Raw genomic sequence first — 24,294 nt, 5'->3', positions numbered from 1 at the left:
TGCTATTTATCTATAGGAAAAAAACTGAACCCCAAGCTCTCATGTTTTTCTAATATCTATACTTTGTTTTACTATAAATACACGTGTCCATAGGAGGCCATAAATATCCGCTGCTGTATTGTGTCAGCCCCTCAGCAGGGCTTTTTCATGGTGAAATTACCCTGTGTATACAGGAAAAGAAGTGGTGTGAAATTTGTAAGTGTAACATCTCAGCCAAGGCTTTGCCTCTTGACCTGGATGGTAAATTTTTGGGGACTTTTGCCAAAGGACGTCCGTTTGTAGAAGGGAGAACGGTGCAACGACAGAATTAACTTTTTTACTTTCCACATATTTATACAGATGATGGTGAATCCCCTGAGAGAGATTGACAAGACAGTAGGACAGCTCATGGATGGACTAAAACAGTTGAAGCTACATAGATGTGTCAATGTCATCTTTGTTGGTGATCATGGTAAAATAAAAACTTTGCTTTGCTAGTGTATAAAAGGTTGTGCATGTAACAGGTGGCTTAAATGAAAGTTCAGGTTAAGATACTGGAGTGCTGATTTTTTTTTTTGGTCAGTTTTTTTTGGTCAGTTTAAATCCCCAAACCCTGACAGATAGTGTAGATTTGCCACACGGTTCACCTGGTAACTGTCATTGGAGGACTTCTCTTGCATAGAAGTGATCTGGTTCTCTACATCCCCACTCAGAGTTTTCAAAAGTTGTCATTTTTTTATAACACATCCAAGTACAGCTCTCCTTGCATGTTTTGGGAGGCTATTAATATGCCTAGAGTATTATTCTTTTTGGCAGTTTTAATGGAAGGAAACAATTTAGTAGCACTGTCCTCCTTTGCATGAGGAGAGAAGTAGGTCTTCAGAGCAAGACAATTCTGTGACAGGAGGTTAAGTTACCCTACTAGAAAAGCTGGAATATCTAAGGGACTGTGTCCAGCTTGGATGGAAAGTGCTATCAAAATAATGGAGGAAAAAGGAAAATTATAAAAATTACGGAGTTAAACGGAGAGTCATCCAAAAGCAGAGATATTGTTTGGTAAATCTCATTCTTTTGGACAGCGGAGGAAACTTACAACAGGAACAGTAAATACTAGCAAAGACAAAATGAAAGTTTTGCTGGAGAAACGTGACCATGTTTGAGACAAACCTGTTTTTACCTAACTTTTTGGCAATGGTACCAAAGGCCCTGTTCACTTAGATTTTTGTCTATGAAAGTCTCCCAAGAACTGGTACATTAGCAATGAAATGGAATTTGCCTCCTTCCTGCTGTGGGGAGGGAAGGGTTAGGAAGGATTTCCAGGGGAGGTGGCTTTGTGCTGAGAGCTGCCTGTGACTGGTGATACATTCCTGGTGATACAGCCACAAATGGCTGTAGGAGAGAATTGTTAATCTGTGGCTGCCTTAGAACAGACCACCAGCAGACAATACCTTTTGTGTGTGACTTCTCTTAAAATCCTATGTTTAAAAAAAAAAAAAAAAATCCCCAAAGTAGTACACTAAACTAGAAACAGACTTAGATTTTTCCATGAGCTCAATTTGGAGATGTGTCGGTGCACACATGGTATGTGTAGTGTCTGTTTCTATGACATTGAAACTAGTACTTATCTGTGTAGGCTAAAATCACCCCTAGTTTGGCTCCTACCAGTCTGTGATGTTGGAATTATATGACTAGAAAGAATAAGAGTAAAATTAATCATCCAAAACAAAAGAATACATAGGCTGTTTTGGGTCTCTTTCTGTGTTGTTTTGGAAAATATCTTTATTTTAAAGCTGGGTTAATTTTGCATTTTCCTTCTGCAGGGATGGAAGACACTACTTGTGAAAGAACTGAATTTTTAAGCAACTATTTGACGAATGTGGAAGATATAATTTTGCTGCCTGGATCTTTAGGTAGAATTCGCCCTAGGTCCAGCAATAACCTAAAATGTAAGTTAATTTAACTGCACCCCTTATGCCCTGAGAACTAAACTCCATCCCTTCCTTGGGCTGACATTGTATAAAATGTGTAAGTTTGAAATTTGTATGAAATTTGTAAGTTTGTCAGCAGAACATTCAGAGCGAACCCCAATAAGATCAAGTGCCTTGCTCCTTTCCCAGTCTGTAGCTCACAGATCCTAGGGTGGCAGAGCTGTGTCAGGTGTATGGCTGAAATGTTCTGGGCTAAAATCCACCCTTTTATGACTAGAAGTGGGGGTTCTTGAAGCTAGATTTGCATGGCAGCATCATGTTATGAGTTTATTCACACACTTCTCCCCTCCCAATGAAAATGTGACTTGAGGGAGCTCAGCATTGCATGGGTTGGATAAAAAAAACCAAGCAAATAAAAAAACAAAACAAAACAAAAACCCTAAAACTGGTATTTTTCTGACCCAGTGGAAACGAAATGAATTGTTAATTATGAATTTAGTAGCTTCTCCATACTTTTTGGCACAGATGAGAATCAGCATGGGTTGCTAAACAGTGACAGACTTGCAATGGTGAAGGATATAAGGGAGCTGTATTCAGGGGCAATGTTGACAGTAAAACTTGCTGCTTTTTTGTAGCATGCTCTTAAAAATTCACCCTGACTGGTGTTTGAGATTAGCTGATGAGACTTGGGCAGGAGTCCCTGTGATTTAAAGCATCCAAACCCAATTGCCACCTTACTGAACAGCTGAGGGCTGCTGCTTGAGCCATCATCATAGTTGCTCTGGCTCAGTGAACCAGGGCAAACCTGGCTTTGCCAGCAGTTTAAACTACCCTATAAACTGTGAAACTCTAAATCTAAGTACCTGTGTTTTTTGCAATGTGTGCTTCAAAGATTATTACTTTTTTCCTGGAAGATCAGATAACTGACCCTCATAACAAGTGGGGCATACTTGGCTGAGAACAAATTTCATATAAAGACAGTCTTTGAAGCTTTCTAAAAATATAAATCATAATAACTTTCATAGATTCTAGTTTATATATTTTTTATTTTACTGTAAACTTATTTCCCTGCATATTTTCCTATAGGAATATGGGATGGGTGTGTAAAGGCCCATTGAAACTATGGGCATAAAAAAAATCCCAGACTACCACTAGGACTGAATTCCTGCACATCACAGTCTACTTATATTTTAGTTCTTCCAAGGAAATGGGTTTTTTTAAGATCTTGCAATTCCTAAATTTCCAAAATGGCGAGAAAAATTACTTTGGAGGATGAATGAGCATATCTTCCAAAAAGACCCAGGTAGTCTGACCTCTGAGTCGTGCTCCTGGTGTTCCCACAGAACCCTGGTCCTCCTTTGGTCTCTGCTCACAGCTTCCTAGCTTGAATATTTGCAATTGCTTCTAAATCAACAGTTTGTACAGAGAACAAAGAAGCATATTCCTTAGGCTTAGGACTCAGGTTTGTCACCTTAAATGGCAAATTACCAGCTTTTTTATTCCTCCTCAGTTTTCCCATTGATGACACTGCCTCAAGCTCTGTGGACACCTTTGCAATTGATAAGCCTCTAGCTTATGTTTTGAGATTCAGTAGAGTTCATTTCAAGCTCAGCAAGATCATGTCTTAAGCAACCAAAACAATAATAGTTAAATAAGAGAGCGTAATTTAATAAGATTTTCTCTTAGCCTGTTTTTTGTATAAGGCTTAAAAAAATGCTTTCCTCCCCCACATGCCTCTCCACCTTCCTTCCTGGAGGAAAGCAGAGTTAGTGTGGAGTGTTGCAGGTTTTGGGCTTTCTGCATCTTGCATGTCCCTTAATTGTCCAAAGGCACATTGAGAATATTTTGCTGTGGCTTTTCACTTACAGTATGTTTAAATAATAACAAAAAGTGCTCTGTATTTATCTTACTGCTTCTAAGGAAGTGCACTGTTGCATTCAGATGTGCCTTGAAAATTTTTCTAGGAAAGTCTTTATGTCTGGGGATTTTTTTATTTTAAGGGAAAGAAATCAAGACTTGAAATTATGTTTTCAGAAAATAGAATAAATATTAAACTAAAGGCCAAACCATTGAACAGCGAGCAAGATCACCTAAGAAACTAAATACCACTATGTAAAGAGTATTCAGTTAAACTTGAGTTCATACTCAGGATATTTATCTTATATATACAAGGTACTTCTAGGTCAGCCATCTCCTAGGAAGAACACTTCTATATAACTACATTATTACCTCATGTTTTATTTGAAAATTGTTAATATTTTCTATTTTTTACCTTTTTTCTCCCCTTGCTTAACAGATGACCCTAAAGTGATTGTTGCCAACCTTACAGTAAGTATTTATCACTGGGAAGTACTTAAGTCTATACTGCACTGCTCATTTCACATCTTAATTTGGGGCATTATTCAGCATTCTCTCCCTAATCTTTAGGCAGGAAACCCAACCGTAAACATGAATAAAGAATGTTAAATGGTGCTCTTCATGAGTACAGGTTAATGTTTGTCATAAATTCCACTGTTTGCTACTGTAGTAGCTTTTATAACCTTTTTGGGCAGAGCAGAGCCAGAATCATCCTGACCATCTTGACTCCCTGAATTGAGTCTATTTATTCATTGCTTCAGAAATGGAAAGTAATCTTTTAGGGTAAATATTTTACTAGCACTTTGAAGACGCTGAAAACGTTCATTTGATAGCCTTCAACTATAACCTTGTTTTTAAGGGAAAAAAAAGTATTTTAAATACAAACTGATTTTAAAAAAATAATCAAATACTGGAACCAGGTGGCTTTAAATATATCTGCAGACAAGATGTATTTTGAACATTCAGCTTTCCTCTGAAACTTAAGCTTTCATCCTGTTAGAATAAAATTATTCATCTGCGACCTAAGTAAGTGTAATGTTTTGCATGATACTTTCTAAAAGATTGTCATGTGGATGAAGCTTTCCAGATACATATTTGAATGACTCCTTGGGCCCTGGAATCTCATAAATACTGCACAGAAAGGGCTGGACCACTTACTCTAGATGTACACTTTATTTTTAAGATGTCATCAATAATGACCTTAGCAGCTTGGTTTCTGTAGTTCAGTGTTTTGTGCATCTAAGCTGTGAGAGCAGTGCCATCCAGAGGGACCTTGGCAGTCTTGAGAAGTCAGCTCGTGCAAACTGCATGAAGTTCAACGAAGCCATATGCAAGGTTCTGCACCTGGATTGAGGCAGTCCTGTGCACAAACACAGGCTGAGAGGAGAAAGGGCTGAGGACAGCCCTGAGGAGAAGGGCTTGGGGGTGATGCTGAACCAGAAGCTTAGCATGAGCTATCAGTATACACCTGCAGCACAGAAAGTCAACTGTGTCCTGGGATGCATCAAAAGAAACATAGATAGTTGAAGGAAGTGGTTCTCCCCCTCTACTCTGCTCTTGTGAGACCCCACCTGGAGTGCTGTGTCCAGTTCTGAAGTCAACAGCATAAGAACACACAGCTCCTTGAGTGTGTCCAGAGAACCAGAGGGCTGGAGCACCACCCCTATGAAGACAGGCAGAGGAAGTTGGGTTGTTCAGCCTGGAGAAGAGGAGGCTCCAAGGTGACCTTATAGTGGCTTTCCAATATCTGAAGGGGGCCTACAAGAAAGCTGGGGTAGGGCTTTTCGCACGGATGTGTAGTGAGAAGAAAAGGGCCAATGTTTTAAAGCTTGAAGAGGGGAGATTTAGGCTAGACATTAGGAAAAAAATATTTCCTGTGAGGGTGGTGAGAAGCTAAAACAGGTTGCCCAAGGAAGATGTGGCTGCCCTTCCCTGGAAGTGTTGAAGGCCAGGTTGGATGAAGCTTTGAGCAGCTTGGTCTGGTGGGAGCTGTCCCTGGCCATGCAGGGGGTTTTGAACTAAATGGTTATTCCTCCTCAATTTTCCCATTGATGACACTGACTCAAGCTCTGTGGACACACCTTTGCAATTGGGAAGCCTTGTAGTTTGTGTTTTGAGATTCAGTAGAGTTCATTTCAAGCTCGGCAAGACCATGTCTTAAGCAACCACAACAATAATAGCTAAGTAAGAGAGTGTAATTTCATAAGGTCCCTCCAACCCTCGCCATTCTATGATTCATTTCCAACCATTTATTTTTCAGTGTAGAAAGCCAGACCAGCACTTTAAGCCTTACCTGAAGCAGCACCTGCCCAAACGCTTGCACTACGCTTACAACCGAAGAATTGAAGATGTCCATTTACTGGTGGATCGCAAATGGCACGTGGCAAGGTAAACTGCTTTTGCTTCCATCCTGATTTTCAGTCTCTGTTTTTAGGAAATGAGACACCTGGGATTACCCTGTCTGTCAGCATCTTGCTCCTGCCCGTGGTGAATAAGAAGGTTGGAACACCTCTTGGTGAGGTGTTTGATTACAGTTGGTGCAGGGGGATGTGGCTCAGAACACAAAATTGGTTTAAAGTTTGGGGAAATCAGTAGCTGGATAGAGGGTAGAAAACCAAATTTGATTTCCTCAAGCAGCAGTGTATATTTTGACTGATTAGCTTAAGTATAAGAGCTGACAAGCTTTTATAATGAGGTGTGGAATCTGGGAGTACAGGAGGAAAGCCAAGGCATCTGTGACCAGAGGAACAAGAGGCTTGAGTGGGTGCAATGGGTGTATGGAAAGAAAATGGAGATATTGGATGAGTGGGCGAATACCTGAGAACATGTGGAAGGGGATGACACAGTGGTCACCAAGGTGCTAGCAGCATATTATGTTGCTGAACCAATCCATAGAAGACCAGGAAGTTTTAGCTCAGAGAAAACCCTGTTTTGGGTTGTTCTTTCTCATATGCATCTGAATTTTCGGTTACAAAATTTGGGTAATTTTTAATAGTCTTAGCTAAAACTTGAGTGAGAAAAATGAAATTGAGACATACTTAGAGAGTGAACAGGAGACAAGTAGCTTTTGTTTATGAATTGTGCACCCCTTTCTGGTTTAATATATATTTCTGCTTTGATCTTTCGACACATGTACCATATAGTAAGAGAACGGCTGGGTCTTCATGCATAAAGCTGACTAAGTGGTTCTTGGAAGGTGACACAGCTTTTGGCTCATGGTAGTCTGTTAAAAGCTTTAAATTATGGTAGAGTTTCTTTGCCCAAATAGCTGCCAGGCAAACACAGAGTGTGTTGTAAGTGCCTTTTGACATCTGTGCTTATCTTTCTGTGAATTATGCAAGGATGGCTCTGCTGAAGCAGTGAATGAGAAACCCCAATTACTTTCTTGCATAACTCCACTAGCTGCCTGGCTGGTTACCCTGTACAGTTTCTGTGGTTAGGGTTCATGTACATTTCAAAGAATCCCACTCAGAGTTTTAGGCCTATAAAAGTCTTAGTTTTAAGAGTTTTACTGGACCTGATGGGTTGGCCCAAGTTAATTTATATTTAGTTGTTTCTTATTAATTACAGCACACTTTCTTTGGCCTATTTATTAATTAGATTTTCAGAAATCTCATTCCCCAATAATTAATTTGTTCACGTATCTGTAATTCCTTGTATTTTCTTAACCAGCAAAATCATAGCTGTATAATACCTTATCGCTGTAACTAGTAATTTACAAGGACAAAATCAAACTTTGGCAGAACATAATTTTATTGCAGATGAAGAAATTAACTTGTAGGATAATCCAGTCCACTGCATGTATTGCTTGTCCGTGGCCCTCATATAGCTGTATAAAAGTACACTGGAACAAGCTGGTAATTGTAATTCCTATGACACAACACTTACTCTTCCATGTATTATGTAAAAAACCCAACCCTCAGGAACAAGCTGATAATTACTGTTCCTAAGATACAGTGCTTATTTTCTCTGCTGTTTCTCTTTGTTATTATTCTTCTCTTTTCATTACAATCCTTTTTCTTTTTCTGGGAAGCTTTGTTTCTACTTCCCATTTTTCTTTACTGGGTGGAAGGCAAACAGGTGAAGACACTGAGTAGAATTCTCTGACTCTTGCAGCACTGTAACCTTTCAAAAGTGCTTTTTTTTTTAAGTCTCCATTGGCCTTCTGTGGATTGAAAGGGTATGGTCCAAAACATCTCCAGTTGGTAGGCAATGATGTGATATGAGAAAGTCTGAGAAAATGGGTGAACAGATGCTGAGGTTTTTATCAGTGAGTCAGAGCTGGCTCTTAGGTTGGCACTCGCTTTTAGTGGGAGTAGAGGGAGCATACACGGGGTTGTTGGATGAGCCTGGAGTCCCCACTACAACTGTTCAAATAGATGAGCAATGTACCCTTGTAACCTTAGTCCCTCTTCCCCCAAAGTACATTGTCAGGCACCATATCTACATATTTGAGGAAATTTTCTAATACTTTTTCAATTTAGGAAAGCTATGGATGTTTACAGGAAACCAACAGGAAAATGTTTCTTCCATGGAGACCATGGCTATGACAACAAGATAAACAGCATGCAGGTATGAGAAATGCAGCAACCTTGTGGGAGGGTTATTGAAGGCAGAAGAAATTGGAGGTCTCTAAAATGTAAATATTCACTGAAAAAAATAAAGCCCTACCTTTTAATGCTCTTCTTTTGTATTCTTCTGTCTCCCTCTCTCTTTTTTTTTTTTTTTTTTTTTTATAAGACTGTCTTTATAGGTTATGGCCCTACATTCAAATACAAGACCAAAGTACCTCCTTTTGAAAATATTGAACTTTACAACGTCATGTGTGGTAAGCCACTTGCTTGAGAAACTGCAAGAGAAACACACTGGTTTAGCTAACAGGGCTTCATTTAGACACCCGTGAATTCTTGCCCTGACTCCCTTACAGTGTCACTTTCCCCTCTCCCTTCCCAAACACTTATTTTTGGCCTTCTTAGGGCCCTCAGTTTGCTCTACTGTAGCAGCTGGCCAATAAAGGAGGTTACCATACTTCTGCTTCATGCAGCTTGGCAGAGATCAAAAACACACCAGTATGGTGCATGGTGTCCATCCCTCAGTCTGGTAAGGAGGTTTCCTTGCAGAGACAGCTTCTGAACTTGCACGTCTTATGGAGCAGCTTAGGGCCATGATTTAGTTTTCTCTGACATCTCCCAGTATGGTTATTCTTCCTAAACTCCTGCTGTAGCCATAAAGCAGAATCTGGTGATGTGTACAGATACTAATCATGATGTTTTCTTTAATCCTGATTTTCCAGAGTTAAAAACTTCTTAGCTGAAGGTGTAATTCACTGGTTTAATTTCTTTTTTTCCACCATGAAATACCAAAAATGTAATTATCCCATATGTCTAAAGCAGGTGACTAATAACACTGTCCTAGTGGCTCCTGTGAGTCAACATACTGACTTTAGGTTTGCCATAAAAGCTGCAGGAGTAGGGATAACAAAACTCTTTTTAAATGTCTTGCTGCAAATTAACCTCTGTGGTATAAAGACCACCATAATATTCAGTCAGTATTTTATGATCTAGATAAAAGGTTAGTATTTTTATTACATTAAAAGCATTGATTACATAGTGTGGGTTTAAACAGTATTGCAAATAAATGTCTTAGCTCAGTAGTGATGTTGCTGGATACACATTTGCAATTCACCCATCACTGCTTTTATCTTTGGTGTTTTCACAGATCTGCTTGGATTGAAGCCTGCTCCCAATAATGGTACCCATGGAAGCTTAAACCACCTGCTGAGAGCCAATGTTTATAAACCAACTGTGCCAGATGAAGTTGCAAAACCACTCTATCCTGTTGCTCTACCTTCTGCATCAGATTTTGATATAGGATGTACATGTGATGATAAGGTAGGTATTTAGAGTCTGCTGATGCTTCTGCTATTAGCAGTAGCTGCTTAGTAAAGTTGTAGCCATTTAATCTGAGGGGGTTTTATCTGTGAGAATTTCCCACATCCTTCCTGTGCAGTGTATGTGCCCTTTGCTTTTTGTAAAGCAGGAAACAAAAAAGTCATCATGGTTTTATAGAACTAGTTTTTGCTAAATGCCTATTAAAACAAGATGTCAGAATGCTCCAGTGGTTCTAATACTCTTCCTTTTTTTCTGTTCTTGAGAAGAACAAGTTGGATGAGCTCAACAAGCGCTTTCATGTTAAGGGAACAGAAGGTAAGAGCATGGTGCCTCAGTAAATGAAATTTTTTTTAATTTTTTTTTTTTTTGCAAGCTAGTTTTTATCACCCATAGCAGACAAACTCCTGTGTTGCTTTATTCAGTGTACAGTAAACTGTTTTTTCAAATGACTGTCAAGACAGTGCATGGACAAACGTGAGATATCTGGGCAAGATTAAGTGCTGCTCATGTGAGGAAGTGTGCCCTATCTTGTGCTGTAACCAGGACTAAAGTATTACTCAAAGTGATAGAGATTTAGCTCTTCCTTTCCATCTCTGTTAGGAGTGTTTAATCTCTGCTGGGGAAGCAGAGAGATGATGAAAGGAGAGGTGGGGAAGCAGAGAGATGATGAAAGGAGAGGTAGTTCCACTCAAACACAAGCAATAAGTAGTGTAAAAAACAGACCACATCTGCACAGTGTTTTGTCAGTATTGTTCAGACTTAGATGTCACCAGGTCAGTAGCAGAAAAGATGGGACAGCTGCTTTTCCAGTCCCTGATTTGGTCATTAATGCCTGGATTTTGGGGTACAGGTTGTCCACTGAAAACAGTGCAGAAATGCTTTGCTAGTTCTTGTGTGCTCTGCAATTCTGTCCTTCCTTAGTGTTCAAGAAAATAATACTCCCAGGAGAAAGCATCCTCTGCTCTCCTGGTCACTACTTCTTGCATCCTCCCTGCTGTTTGCCAGTGGCTGTGCTTGCAGCTGCCTCAGGGCTGTGGTCCAGGTAAAAACACAGCAATCAGACTGGAGGGGGATGGGATGGGATAGGAACTGCTGTCCTGAACAGCAATGCTGTCTTAAAGGCACACCAAAGCAGAGCTTTTCTTCCCACAAGCATGATCTGATTCAGATAACAATTCACATCCTTCACCTCCCTGAGTCAATTGTCCAGATTAGCAAAGTCTGAAATGTTTAGATACAGATGCTTAAAATTGTACTGCTCAGATAACTAAGATTTATTTAAAAATTCCCTTGTGAAACTACTTCAGTTTTTCTGTTGTGAAAGCAATCCAACCTATTCTTCAATTTCTAGAGGTGAAATTATTCCTTTTCTTTGTGATTTAAATTGCCTTCCTGCAGCTTTCATCTTGTTAAGCTCATTTTGCCAGTTAGTGAAGAGCTACAACCTGCTGTGGGAATTTCTGGCATAAGGATAAAACAACCTCACTATTGTACTCCTAGGCATCTCAACGTCTTTATTTTGATTTCAGGTTTTAATGCTTCTTCACTTCAGTAGCATAAAAATACTATTTTGATGTATTTTAAGATAGAAGCATTTAAACCAATTTCACTTACTTGTAAGTTGTCTGTTAAATGCAATGAAGTGCCTCTTATTTAAACAGCAAGGAGTTCTGCTACATGCAAGTTATTTTGTTGTATTTTATGACACTCTGTAGCACCTGTTCATGCATCTTCCTGCATTTAGTTTGTCATTCCCTTCTGCCACACCAGCTACCATGCATATTTAGCTGATGTTGTTATTCACACACAGAAGTAAAAGATTATTTCATCTACTCTTAAATACAGAAAGTTTATAATATTGGTCCTTAGACAAGGCTTTTCCTTCTTTTCTTTCTTCTGCCTTCATTTGGACTCCAACACTAATAAAACATGCCATTTTTTTCCTTTTGGGTTTCTAAAGGTGAGCCAAGTGTGTTTGCCAAATGGTTATCAAAATCAATGAACTATGGAGAACAGTGAAAGATTAGCCAGGGAATTTATTTTTCTTCTGTATCTCTCAATGATATTTCTTTTAATAAGCAAGCTTGTAACAGATATCTGGTGACACTTAACCATAGCATATCACCCAGACAGAAGAAAATCAAGTTTCTTGGAGCTGGTGGTATCTTGTTGTAGCCAAAGTTAGGAAAAGGGCTTGTTTTGTTTGTTTGCTTTCATATTATTGACAAAAAATAGCACATCAGTCTTCAGAACATTGTCCTTTTAAGCCAAATGGGAAAAAAAAATTTTCTTCTAGTGAGTGAGCACTTATTCCTCCCTTTTGCAAGGGACTTTACAGAAAGCATAGGAGGGAGAGAAAGGCTGAAGTAGCAGGACTAGGGGCTGCTTAAAAGCTACAAAAAGAAGTGCTTTTCACCTCAGGTGTGACTGAAATGTGGACACAGGTCCTTGTGGAGTTTCCTGTGTTTGGAGAAACACCCTATCTTCATCCTTTGACCCCAAAAAGCTTTCAAGTGAAGAAAGTGGTAAACTGGAACTGGAATCCAAAACTGTTGAAAAACTGCTGTTCTCTCCTTTACAAGTTTTCCTTAGCAGATATTTGTAGTCAGTAACCTGTTAAGGATAATTAAAATCAGTATGTGTTGGAAAACCACCCCTTTTTTTCATCTTTAAGGGTCCCATAATTAAATATAAATGTGATTTCTTATGATCTGTAGAGAAGCATCTCCTTTATGGGCGCCCTGCAGTCCTGTACCGCACAAAATACAATATCCTGCATCACCATGACTTTGAAAGTGGCTACAGCGAAACATTCCTGATGCCTCTCTGGACATCCTACACTATTTCCAAACAGGTCAGTGCTGTCTTTTCTTTTGGAAAGTGCTTAAAAAATCTTGGGGAAATCTGTGCGGTACTTTTATTCTTGAAGTCCTTAAATTGGGGATTGAGTCCATCATCAGCAAGTTTGCTGATGACACCAAGCTGGGGAGAAGTGTTGATCAGCTGGAAGGCAGGAGGATTCTGCAGAGGGACCTGGACAGACTGGAGAGTTGGGCTGACTCCAATGGGATGAGGTTCAACAAGGCCAAGTGCCGGGTCCTGCACTTTGGCCACAACAACCCCATGGGGAGCTCCAGGCTGGGCACAGAGTGGCTGAGAGCAGCCAGGCAGAAAGGGACCTGGGAGTCTGGATTGACAGGAAGCTGAACATGAGCCAGCAGTGTGCCCAGGTGGCCAAGAAGGCCAATGGCATCCTGGCATGTATCAGAAACAGCGTCACCAGCAGGTCCAAGGAGGTGATTCTGCCCCTGTACTCAGCCCTGGTAAGGCCACACCTTGAGTACTGTGTTCAGTTCTGGGCCCCTCAGTTCAAGAAGGAGATTGAGGTCCTCGAACAGGTCCAAAGGAGGGCAACCAAGCTGGTGAAGGGACTCGAACACAGGTCCTATGAGGAGAGGCTGAGGGAGCTGGGGGTGTTCAGCCTGAAGAAGAGGAGGCTCAGGGGAGACCTCATTGCTTTCTACAACTCCCTGAAAGGAGGATGGAGCCAGGCGGGGGTTGGTCTCTTTTCCCAGGCAACTCTCAATAAGACAAGAGGGCATGGTCTTAAATTGTGCCGGGGGAAGTTCAGATTGGATATTAGAAAGAATTTTTTCATGGAAAGGGTGATCAGACATTGGAACGGGCTGCCTGGGGAGGTGGTGGACTCTTCGTCCCTGGAGACATTTAAAAAGCGACTCGATATGGCACTCAGTGCCATGGTCTAGTGACGGTGGTGGTAGTTGTTCAAGGGTTGGACTCGATGATCTCTGAGGTCCCTTCCAACCCAGCCTATTCTATGATTCTATGAAATTCCCCTTCTGCAAGCAGTATTTCCCACCAGAAATTATATCAAATACCTTTGAAATAAATACCAAAATCCCTTTTTCTTTCAGGAGAAAAGAGTTTTAAGGGCTGTATATTTCTGTTCCTGTTTTCATTTTCTTTCAAAGTTTTGCTTGATACAGGTTTGTTTCATTATGGTAGCATAATCAGTGACTTCATTTGAATTATTTGCTGTGGTGACTGCTGCTACCTGAAGGGGAGGGGTCTGTGGTAGGTACAGGAGCAGGACTGGTGCTACAACCGGGGGGTTTATTTTACTTGACACAAGGCTTTCCATCTGGTCTGTCACCTACACAAAATTGTTTTCTTTTGGCTATAAATGCTGAATTTACCTTTCTTGTAATTTCTGTGGATGTTCCTCAATGCAGGCAGAGGTGTCAGGTGTCCCAGAGCACCTTGCTGGCTGTGTGAGGCCTGACCTACGCATTTCTCCTGGAAACAGCCAGAGCTGCACAGCCTACAGAGGAGACAAACAGCTCTCCTATGGCTTCCTTTTCCCTCCCCGTAAGTTCAGACAGCTTTTTTAATACATAGAAGTCTTGTGATTTTCTGTTAGAGAAAACCTTACGTATGAAAAAACTTCCCATGGATCTAAATAAGCTAAGATTTTTCTGACATTGCTAGGAAAGGATATAGATAGGAATGGTTTAATTTACCCAACCCACAGGTGATTCTTTCCTCTGTGTGCTGTGGTCTCCTCAGAGAAGCTGCTACTGCACTGTTGTTGCACATGGGGCTAAGCAGGTTGGAGACATTATTCTTGCTGCACTTGCTGGAAGGATAAGCTTAGAAGACTTGGAAAGCTGGCCCTGTAAATTCAATGGATAGGTACCAGCTTGTATGAACTGGGAACCTTGCCAGAATTTTTAATTTTTAATTCAAACATCAGAAAAATAAACATTTATTTTACAAATCCATATTAAACTCTTGCATACTGTAAAAATTTCTACCATCCTATAGAAACGTGCATGTGGCAAGCCTGTGTAAATGAGTATCCTGGACTTTTCTGTTGTAATTACATTGGTTCAGTCTTGGAGGAATGATCTGCAACTAGTAAATAGTCAAGGGACATAATTGTCTCAGCTGTGACCTTCACTGCTCTGCCTTCCTTGCTCAGTGGCTGGAATAATTTATGGTAGATTTCTGATACAGAATTACTGGTGCAGAGGTCTGCTCAGAACTAAAAGATAATCCCACAAAACTCTCACTTGTACCTCTTTTGTAAAAACCTGGAGAGCAGATTTTTGAGAGTGAAGGAAAAAAAAAAAAAAGAGCTTGAAATAGTTGACAGAAAGAAATAAAAAGATAAAATCCTTACCTGCCATGTCCAGCTGTCACATAAAGGAAAACTGTATGACATTGTATGTGCACTGCTGAATACAGCATTCAGATTGCTGTTTTGATGACAGTATTCCCTTTGGTTGATCTCTGAAGCTAATTTTTTCAAAACATTTTTATGTTCCTTGAATTTCTGATATTTCATCTTAATAATATTTTTCTGGTTTATTGATTTCAGAATTAAGTTCCTCTGCAGAAGCAAAATATGATGCTTTTCTAATAACAAATATCATTCCAATGTATCCTGCCTTCAAAAGTAAGTGCCCTTTCCCTGGCTTTACAATTTTTCCCAATATTTTCTTTTTTTAATATAGGTGTTGGACTGTGGAGTGAACTGATAGGAGAAGTTTAGAACAGAACATAAAGCTGTTACCTATAGCCAGCAGTTTTAGTACATGTGGCACCTGTATACTTTAAGGCATGAATAGCTAAAATACCACAAGAAAGTTTTAGGCTTTAAGAAATTTTTTGGGCAAGATATGCTGTAGTTCAGTAATTTTGCTTCATGCCACAGTAGTTCAGTTTGTGCAAGACGATTCAGATTTTCTTTTCTGTAGCCCAAGCTGGTCCAGAATATAATTAGGCAGCATGTTTTCACTTCTCAATTAGAGCCTCTTAAGTGTGTGCCCAAGCCTGGGAGTGTTTCCGTAGCATGTTGTTGTATTTCAGGGACAAGTAATTATTTTTTATTTTCTATTCATGCCCTTAGAGGGAGACCAAACATATTTATTATCTATAAAGAAAAAGGAATAGGAGACCAGTTTACGGAAAATGAGGAATTACTTTAACCTGGCTGAAACTTTCAGCACTGCAGGGATATAAATTAACATTTCTTTTGTCTGCACATCCCTTTTCTCTCTAGTTTTGCCAAGAGGTAGGAAAACCATCAGACTATTCTGGTGGCATTTTTGGCTTGGCAGGAACTGAGAAGCCTTAGAAGAATCTCAAGAGCATGTTCTGGTGAGATTTCCAATTCAGATTTTAGGCGAGAGAGGTTTGGATAGGCATCAAAGCCTATGGGAGGCTTTTCTTTTTAACCAGAAAAGAGTGTTTTAACTGAAAAACCTCTGAGTAGGAACAAGTGGTAATGGTTGCTGGAAATTTGAGCAAAGGCACTTAACTGATTACAGAGTGCAAAATTATTGAGGATTTCCCACTCCCAACTCACTTCATAAAAATGTTCCTTATGCTAATGTTAGTCTAAGCAAATTCTCCAAGATGCAAATCACAGGAGAACAACCCATGACCAGGAGCTCATTTTGTCTTGTGGCCTTTTCCTCTTCATCACAGGTGGGTGAAGGATTCCCTGAAAACAAATGTTGGAACTGATACTGTTTTCTACATGTGTGCAGGTTGCAGTGTAGAGAGCTGATTATAAGCTCATTGTTTAGAACTTTTTCCACAACAGGAAAAATACAAGCTGGCAATTTTATACTATGTTGGCTTTGGTGGCAGTGATGACTGCAGTGACCCACTCCTCTGCTTTGTTTTTTTAGTTCACTGGCCAATCTCTCCAGGCAATGGTTCTGTATCCATTTTTTTTCTCTAGTGAGTCTGGTTTATGCAACTCCTACTTTGCTAGAGCTGCAAGATGATGCCCCTAGGCTGGGCTTCATTGCACTGTGGCTGCAGTGGGAAACCAAGTGGGGAACTGATTCAGCTGGAATCATTTTTTTAATTAAAATTTTAAAAAAGGAAAAAAAAAAAAAAAGGAAAAAAAAAAAGTTTGTGTTTTTTGCTATTGTTCAATAGCCTTTGTTCATATATCAGCCTTATTGTTAAGGCTGATATATTGGAAGAGAGAGCAGCTGGAGGAGTGGTGCTGCCAAGCAGTTACCACAGCTGAGGTTCTGGTTAGACCATTGCTTGTGGGACCCTTTGCATCAGAAAGAGCAGGGAGTTTGTGTGACACTGAACAGGGAATTCGTGTGGCACTGAGCAGCCTTAGGACAAGGCTTACTGGGGAACTTCCTGAGGCTGGCATTGCCATCAGTGTCAGGGAGCCATGAAATTAATGGTCGGAGCTAGGAAGACAAAAATTAAACTTCTGCAAGTTTGAGGTGTTTTGTTTGCACAATTATGCTAGTGTTAAAATAAAAAGGGGAGAAAAAAAGAAAGGAAAAGAATGATGTAATTGGATTGGATGTAATTCCAGTGTGTTTCCTGTCTCTTCAAGCATCTTAACTTCTTAAGGTGGAGAAGGGTGAGGTGGGAGAAAGTGGATCACACTCTTCCCGAAAGGCTTTAATGAAATGCTATGCCATAACTTTGTAATACTTGAGGCCACCTAATTTGAAAGTTAGATATTTTGTATGCATGGAGAATTTAACTGAAAGACTAAATAGAATCTATATTTAACCTTTGTACTTCAATTTCTCCTAAAATGTTTGGGGGTTTTTTGTTTGTTCTTTTTTGTTTGTTTTGTTTTTTTTCTTTTAATCTCGGTGCTGTTTCCTTTCTGGCATGAAAATAACCAACAGTACCTTTCCCTGTAACTAAATAAGAAAGACAAAGGGAGTGTTTACAGGGATAGCAAAAGTGTATGAATAGCTGTTTCTGCTGCATGGTGAAGGAACAGCAAGCTCTCTGTGTAATGCCTATGGCAATGCCAGCCTGGGAGTGGTACCATGCATTTCATTTACCACTGGAGAAAAAAATCCATAGAGAACAAAGAAGTCTGAATAGGCTTTATTGACCAAACTGAATGAAGCTGTAGTAAATCTGTAATGCTTAGTCTGTGATTTCCTCTGCCATAGTGTGAATGATGTCCACTGGATTTTTATGTTCAGGAAAAAAAAAAAAAGGGTTATAATAAGGTTTATAATTTTGACATGTTTTGGCTTATCATAATTTTGGTGTGGTTTGTGTTTTGTCTCTTTTTATCTTTTCCTTCACAGAGGTATGGAACTATTTCCAAAGGGTTCTGGTGAAGAGATATGCCACTGAACGAAATGGAGTCAATGTTATAAGTGGACCAATCTTTGACTATGACTATGATGGTTTACATGACACACCTGACAAAATAAAACAGTAAGTGTACATCTTTAAATTAGTTTGCTGTTGCTTGTCCCTATGATGGCTTTATCCTAAACCATTCATTGTCTGCACACTATTCACTACTGGGGAGAAGATGAAATTTTCTAGCTCTTTCTAAAATCATCATTCACCAAGACTGAAAGGCCCTGTAGGTAGGACAGTGGTAAAAGTAAGAGAATAACAATTCAGCAAGTAGCTGTTTACGTTGATTTCAGAATTAAGCATGTGTTCATCCTTGAGACAAAGCTGAATTATTTTCCACATAATGCTTTCTATACAGTTCTCCAGAACTTAAAGGTTGATAACTGTATACAAGAGCAAGCCATAGCAGTGCTATTGAGTTACATACTCAAGTCTTTTGTTAATTCAGTAATGCTTGCACTGTGTCACTGAACTCAGGAAGCCTTTCAGCACTGATGTGTGGTATTTCTAGAATACAATATCAAAAGATTAACTAATTGAGTGCTCATTTTCAGGCTGTGCCTAGGAACCAAGCAATCTCAACAACGTATGTGTGTCCTCACACATAGAGGAGGAAATACCAGGCTGTTTCTGTAACCTTCTTCCAAACAGGTTTATCCTTTGTGGATAAATGTTTGCTTTATTTCCCCCAGGTTTGTGGAAGGCAGTGCCATCCCTGTTCCTACTCATTACTACACCATCATAACGAGCTGCTTAGATTTCACTCAACCAGCTGACAAGTGTGATGGACCACTCTCTGTTCTCTCATACATCCTTCCCCACCGGCCTGACAATGATGAGAGCTGCAATGTAAGTTCTGCTGCATTCCTGTAGCCTCATGGAAAATGTCCCTGGGACATGTGAAGCCCCATATTTAGATACTTGTGCTCACTGATGTCTTGAATGAAAGCAGGACTTAACTGTCATGTTCAACTTCTAAGACAAAAGCTCTTCTTCACAATATCAGAGAAAATATGGAACTACTACTGCATCTAAAATTATCTGGAAGAGCTGACATACAGTAAGCTGGAAGTTACCAGCCTCTGGGCTTCTGTGTTTGGCAGACACTGCCAATGTAACCTCAGAGCAGAATGGGGGAAGGCTGTGTGCATAGGTGAATTTTGCTGGCAGCCATCCTGATGTTTTCATTGAGATCTGTTTCCATATGCAAGTACAACATAGTCTGTCTGCCATGGCAGTCTGACTGCATCAGAAAACATGATTACATCCAACCCACACAGTATTACAACTCTCTGCTAAAACCTGTTGAGGGCAGAGTACCAGCTCTTCCTGTTTCCAGAACATGCCTTGATTCAAGGGATGAGTTTGGATTTTCATTACCAGAGATGACCAGGCATCCTCCTGGTTCCTTTCATATTTTCCTTTAGAGTTCAAGATCCTATAGTGTAAGAATCTTGAAGTACAAAGTCTTCAGTCTGCTCAGCACTGCAGAAAGTAAAATTCACGCTCAGCAGCTCAACGTGTGGCAAGAGAGCAGTCAAGTCCCCACAGGTTCCAGCTCTCTGTGAGGACAGCAGAGACTTAGGCAGCTGGATTTAGACTTGTCCTTCCGCCTGAACTTGTTCTCCCGTTACACAGCTGTGTGGATTCCTGCACACAGACACTTCAGTATAGGCTGCCAGGAGACTGCTTACTGAATGAACACATTAATGTTATGAATTTTGTATTGGCACAAAAAGTTAAGATTCCTATTCCAGCTACAGGCAGAAATAGTCATTCTGACTCTGTACACAATTCACCTGGAACACTGTCTCTTTCTCATTCATCAAACATCGCCTGCTTTCAGGTGCCTCTTTTTAAAACCGTGCTTTTGGAGCAGTGTCCCTCTCTCTTGAGCAGGTCTGGCTTCCTCCTGTTTAGACTCTTAACTACTTTGGGCAGAGTGTGTCATCCACCTGAAGTCTCGGAAAGTCCTACATATATTTCGTTGTGGTTTTTCTCTGGGCTGGCTTCCTCTGAATCAAGATCCAATTGGTGACTGGAAGTTACTAATCTGGCAGTTTTTAATGCCTCTGTCCTTGTATTTCTACCCATATGTAATTTTATGACAAAGTCAATTTTTTTCCTCCCTATATTGTGTGTCATCATCCTATTAAGCAGCCAAAATATTTTTATGAACTATTTAAAACAATGGCCTCTTTTACACTTTAATTTCTTGTATTATATCCAACTTCTCTGTAGCTCATGCTTCTTGTGGTGTAAGTATTTACTGTTCTGGGAGGAACTTCAGTGCTACTACAAGGTCATTAGCAGATATTGGTCTATGCTCTACATAGCAAAGAACTACTGCAAGCATATGTAAATGTGGCTCTTAAAGGAAAATGCAGTCAGGCAAAATTTTTACATTCTAATACAGCATCAGTTTTCCTTTTGCACATGATGTTCCATCTGATTTCTTCAAAGAAGTGGTTGTGTAAAAGCTCACATACTTCATGGTTGAGATGCATGGTATAATACAAGAATTTTTCCTTAACCTCTCCACAGCTTTCTTTTAAGGTCTGAAGAAATATTAGCTTTCCCTCTGCTCTGTTCTTGTTGTGCACACTTTCTCCCTTTTCACATGGCCATTGGAGAACACCACTACTCTTCTAATTTGAACTTGTTCCATTTCCAAACTGTGTTTATTCATGGTGAGGTTATATCCATTTATTCTTATGTCAACATTTTTCTATGGCTTAAATAGCCCTTCACTGGGCTTCTTTGGGATTTACCCTAGAGATGATTTATGATGATTCTCAAGGCATATACTTTCCTCTATTCATGGGAGACCCATGATCTTTTTCGCTCTTCTTGTAAGAGAGGGTGATTATTTCAGTAGCTTTCCTGTGCAACCATTCCAGTCTGATTCATTTCTTTTCTGGAACATGAAAAAGAAAGTACTCCAGCATGTATGAAAGCATTACAAAAAAATCCTTTCCAAGACCAAAGCTGGAGGAACCCTACTAGAAACTTCCTCCAGGCCACTATTTGCTTTCAGCAAAGCTTTTGTATTTCTGTTTTAATAACTGAGTTCTTCACCCACCACTCTACACTCTGAATCATGTTTAGCTTTCCAGCTAATAATCTAATGTCCAAAGAGATTATCTTGTCCAGAGTATCTGTTATCTTTTCCAGTGGATTTCGTATTACCCTCCTGATTTGCCTATTTCTATTTACCTGCATGTTATCAATTGCTACTTTTTTTCTTCGAAGACTCACTGTACTGCAGAGGTGAGATTAACCAGCACATATGGAGAGAACTATCAGTTTAAATGTGTATACTTCATTCATTGTTCTGCAGTACTATAATACCAAGGTAGCTGATCACTGTGTTGTGTTTAAAATCCTTGTTACTGGAAATGAGGTTTCGTGGACCAGTTGTGGAAAAGGGAAAAAAAAAAACCTAGATCAATTGGTTGATTTTCTGAGGTCATGCAAATGCTATCTTGCTGGACTTGGTTTAAAACCAAACTCTAAGTCCTGTAATATATTCATACTGCTGTTCATTTTGCAAACCTTAAGGAATACTCCTTGAACTCCAAATAGAGAGTTTTGTAGGGAGGACTTCCCTCTAAGGTCTGTAAAATGCAGATTGCCTGCACAGAAGGAAGACTTGAAGACAACAAAAGAATCACAGTGATCATATTTGCAGCAAAAATCCCTGCTGAGGCCAGTTTGCAGACTGGCACCATGATTGCCAGGCTGAATACTGAGCAGGAGGCTTCCTTTAGCTGTGTGATGCCAGACAGTGGAGCAGGGCACTACATGCTGTCTTCCCTTTTAATTTACACCCTTTTTTTCATGTTCCAGACCTGGTCTGGGGCCTCAGGTTGCTAGTGAAAAGTTGAAAGTTGGTTTGGGGCTGAAAAGCTTCAACACAGTCAAGTGCTAACTGGGTCATGGATGTTTGCTTTAGAGCAGCCAGCTGTGATCTAGTTGGTACCTTGTGTCCTCCCTGTGCAAATGATCACAATTACCCTTTTGGCCTTTCTGGACTGGCCCACAGCCTGGTCTGTGACAAACCTACTGTGCTGGGTAGGCTCTGGCATTGCTAAAGCTTTGTCTTGAATAGTGAGAGGACCACTTTGTAGAAGGACTTTGCTAAGACAACTGAGAGGCTCATTTTCAGGAGTAAGACCAGAAATAGCAAGATGTCCACAACACAAGGGGTTCAAATATCCAGAGGCCTAACCCTCCTTTCTTAACTTGCTTCACCAACAGTAGTGTAGACGTGCCAGCCTGAGAGGCTAAAGGGGGAAAAGTCCTGTTTGTTCTGTCCTTTTCCCACATCTGCTTCCCGACCAGCAGTCTCTGGGGCTGGCTGCAGTGCTCGTGGGACACGTCACTAGGCTGGGTAATGCACTCAGACATCCAGTAACTGCAGTGTTTTGCAAGGCTGATTTTCTGATGTGTTAGTGGGTTGCATCAGTTTGTGTATGGCTCCAACAGGTGCTGGAGCTGGCACAAAGTGTGCAGCAGGAGCAGTCCCCTAAGAGAGATTACACCCAAGCAACCTGACTCAAATCCACTCTAGCAGCACATTTCTGCTTACTTTTTTGCATGAAGAAATGCTTAGTGAAAGTCATCTTCTCTGTCAGTGAATCATACGTGTACTCCAATAACAGGATTTTACAGCTACCAATACAAACCGTAGTTTGTGGTTTTTTTAACGTTTCAGAGTGTGGAGGATGAATCAAAGTGGGTTGAAGACCTTCTGAAGATGCACACTGCCCGTGTGCGTGACATTGAACAGCTCACAAGCTTGGACTTCTTCCGGAAGACCAGTCGCAGCTACACAGAAATCCTTTCCCTAAAGACATACCTGCATACGTTTGAAAGTGAAATTTAGCTTTCTAACCTTACTCAGTGCATCCTTTTATCAACTGGTGTATATTTTTATATTGTTTTTATATTTATTAATTTGAAACCAGGACATTAAAAATATTAGTATTTTAATCCTGTATCAAATCTTAAATATTAAACCCTTGTGTCATTTGTTTTGTTTCTCTAATGTTTAACATAGATATGTCTCTTCATTTATTAAGTAGTGCTTGTAGTACTGCAGCTTGAGTCCTTACCCCGAGCTGTTAAATAGTGCTGCAGGATTTGATACATGCATCAAGGAAATAGTAATTTCCTGTGCTCCTTTACCACACTTGTAGTCCTGTACTGTGTATCAAAATACTGAACATGTAAAATTACATTCATTTACTGTTAACTATGTGACAGACATATTTAAACCCTATAGACAAATAGCATCTTAACTATAATAAACCACACATTCAGTTTTTTTAATGTGTTTTGATTTCCTTCCACAGGGACATTCAGAGGGACTTATGGGCAGCACAGTGCTTCCAGATCTCTCTTACTCACTGGGCAGACCCCTTATCAAGAGCTTAGGTTTGCTGGTAAGAGGACTGCCAGGGGCCCAGGTGCCCTGTACTCACCAGTGATCCCATTGCACAGAGCAGACACCCACAGCAGGCAGTACTGGTCAGGTTTTGCCACCGAGGCAGAGCTGGGAGAGGAGGTTGGTTGGTGTCATCAGCTTATGTGGGGTGTCCCATGCTTGAGGCCACTTGGCCCTGCTCTGGAGCTGTGGGGAGGATGTGAGGTAACATCTGCTGTCACCAGTCAGGCCATGTTGCATCCCTTCTCAACCACCACTGCTCTGTCCTGGTTCCTGGGAATTCCCATTCCATCATCTTTTGCTCTGAGGGAAGCTGAGCTAAGGCAGATGTTTACAGAGGTAACATTGTTAAACACCCAGCAGTGGGCTCTAACCTGGGAGGAATAAACCTGATTTTCATCATCTTGTTCTAATGGTCAGAATTTTCAGTTTCCCCCTAAACTGAGGTTGAGGTTTAATGCCAGACATCCTTAGCCTGATTGCACTATGTAACTTCAGTACTGGAAACCCTATACATTGCACATGTTTTAGAACCACCACCTACCTGCTGAAGTTGGTTGGCTGCTTCTCTGCAGCCACACACTCACAGTCCTGGCAAGCTCCTATGGGTGACATTGATAGCACAGCCTTAAGCCAATGGAAGAAACACTGCTGTATACTGGTACCTGACTAATGGACTGATTTGGCTTGCACAATTTTTATAGAAGGTAGGGAGCATTCTCATACATGATGTAAAAGATAAATTTTTGTTTAGAATGCCTTTGGAGGCTGAGCCCACTAGTGGCACTATTATAAAACCCTCATTTGGGGTTACAGATTTCCCTCTCTACAAAGCAGTTTGTGTCTGGTTTCTCTTCCCAGCATTGCAAATGCTGGAGGGAAGCAGGAAGGGCTGGGAAGCATCTCAGCCATGTACATAGATGAGAAGCCAGGTCTCCTAAGTAAAATTCATGTGCCATGATTTAAGCAACTTGCATCCCTGTAGTATTCATCTAAGACAAAGTAGTAA

At 40.4% G+C, this 24,294-nt stretch overlaps 1 protein-coding gene across 11 annotated transcripts in view; it reads left to right on the top strand.

Annotated features, from left to right (window-relative positions):
- Positions 1-23,165, top strand: part of ENPP2 (ectonucleotide pyrophosphatase/phosphodiesterase 2) — a 56,172-nt gene extending 33,007 nt beyond the window's left edge. For 5 of the 11 annotated variants that reach the window (XM_071738264.1, XM_071738260.1, XM_071738267.1 and 2 more), the window contains 14 exons: positions 340-451; positions 1,800-1,925; positions 4,204-4,235; positions 6,025-6,152; positions 8,249-8,336; positions 8,505-8,592; positions 9,483-9,655; positions 9,919-9,970; positions 12,373-12,509; positions 13,909-14,044; positions 15,057-15,134; positions 17,776-17,908; positions 18,529-18,685; positions 22,554-23,165. In XM_071738264.1, coding sequence (XP_071594365.1) covers positions 340-451; positions 1,800-1,925; positions 4,204-4,235; positions 6,025-6,152; positions 8,249-8,336; positions 8,505-8,592; positions 9,483-9,655; positions 9,919-9,970; positions 12,373-12,509; positions 13,909-14,044; positions 15,057-15,134; positions 17,776-17,908; positions 18,529-18,685; positions 22,554-22,724 — 1,611 coding nt within the window. In that variant the 3' untranslated portion in view covers positions 22,725-23,165. The remainder of the gene's footprint in view (positions 1-339; positions 452-1,799; positions 1,926-4,203; positions 4,236-6,024; positions 6,153-8,248; positions 8,337-8,504; positions 8,593-9,482; positions 9,656-9,918; positions 9,971-12,372; positions 12,510-13,908; positions 14,045-15,056; positions 15,135-17,775; positions 17,909-18,528; positions 18,686-22,553) is intronic. The other 6 variants (XM_071738265.1, XM_071738268.1, XM_071738263.1 and 3 more) reach the window with 3 other exon arrangements.
- Positions 23,166-24,294: the final 1,129 nt, after the last annotated feature.

This window comes from Heliangelus exortis, chromosome 2 (assembly GCF_036169615.1).
Source record: "Heliangelus exortis chromosome 2, bHelExo1.hap1, whole genome shotgun sequence".
NCBI classification, from domain to species: Eukaryota; Metazoa; Chordata; class Aves; order Apodiformes; family Trochilidae; genus Heliangelus; species Heliangelus exortis.
This window is presented reverse-complemented; position numbering and strand designations above follow the sequence as displayed.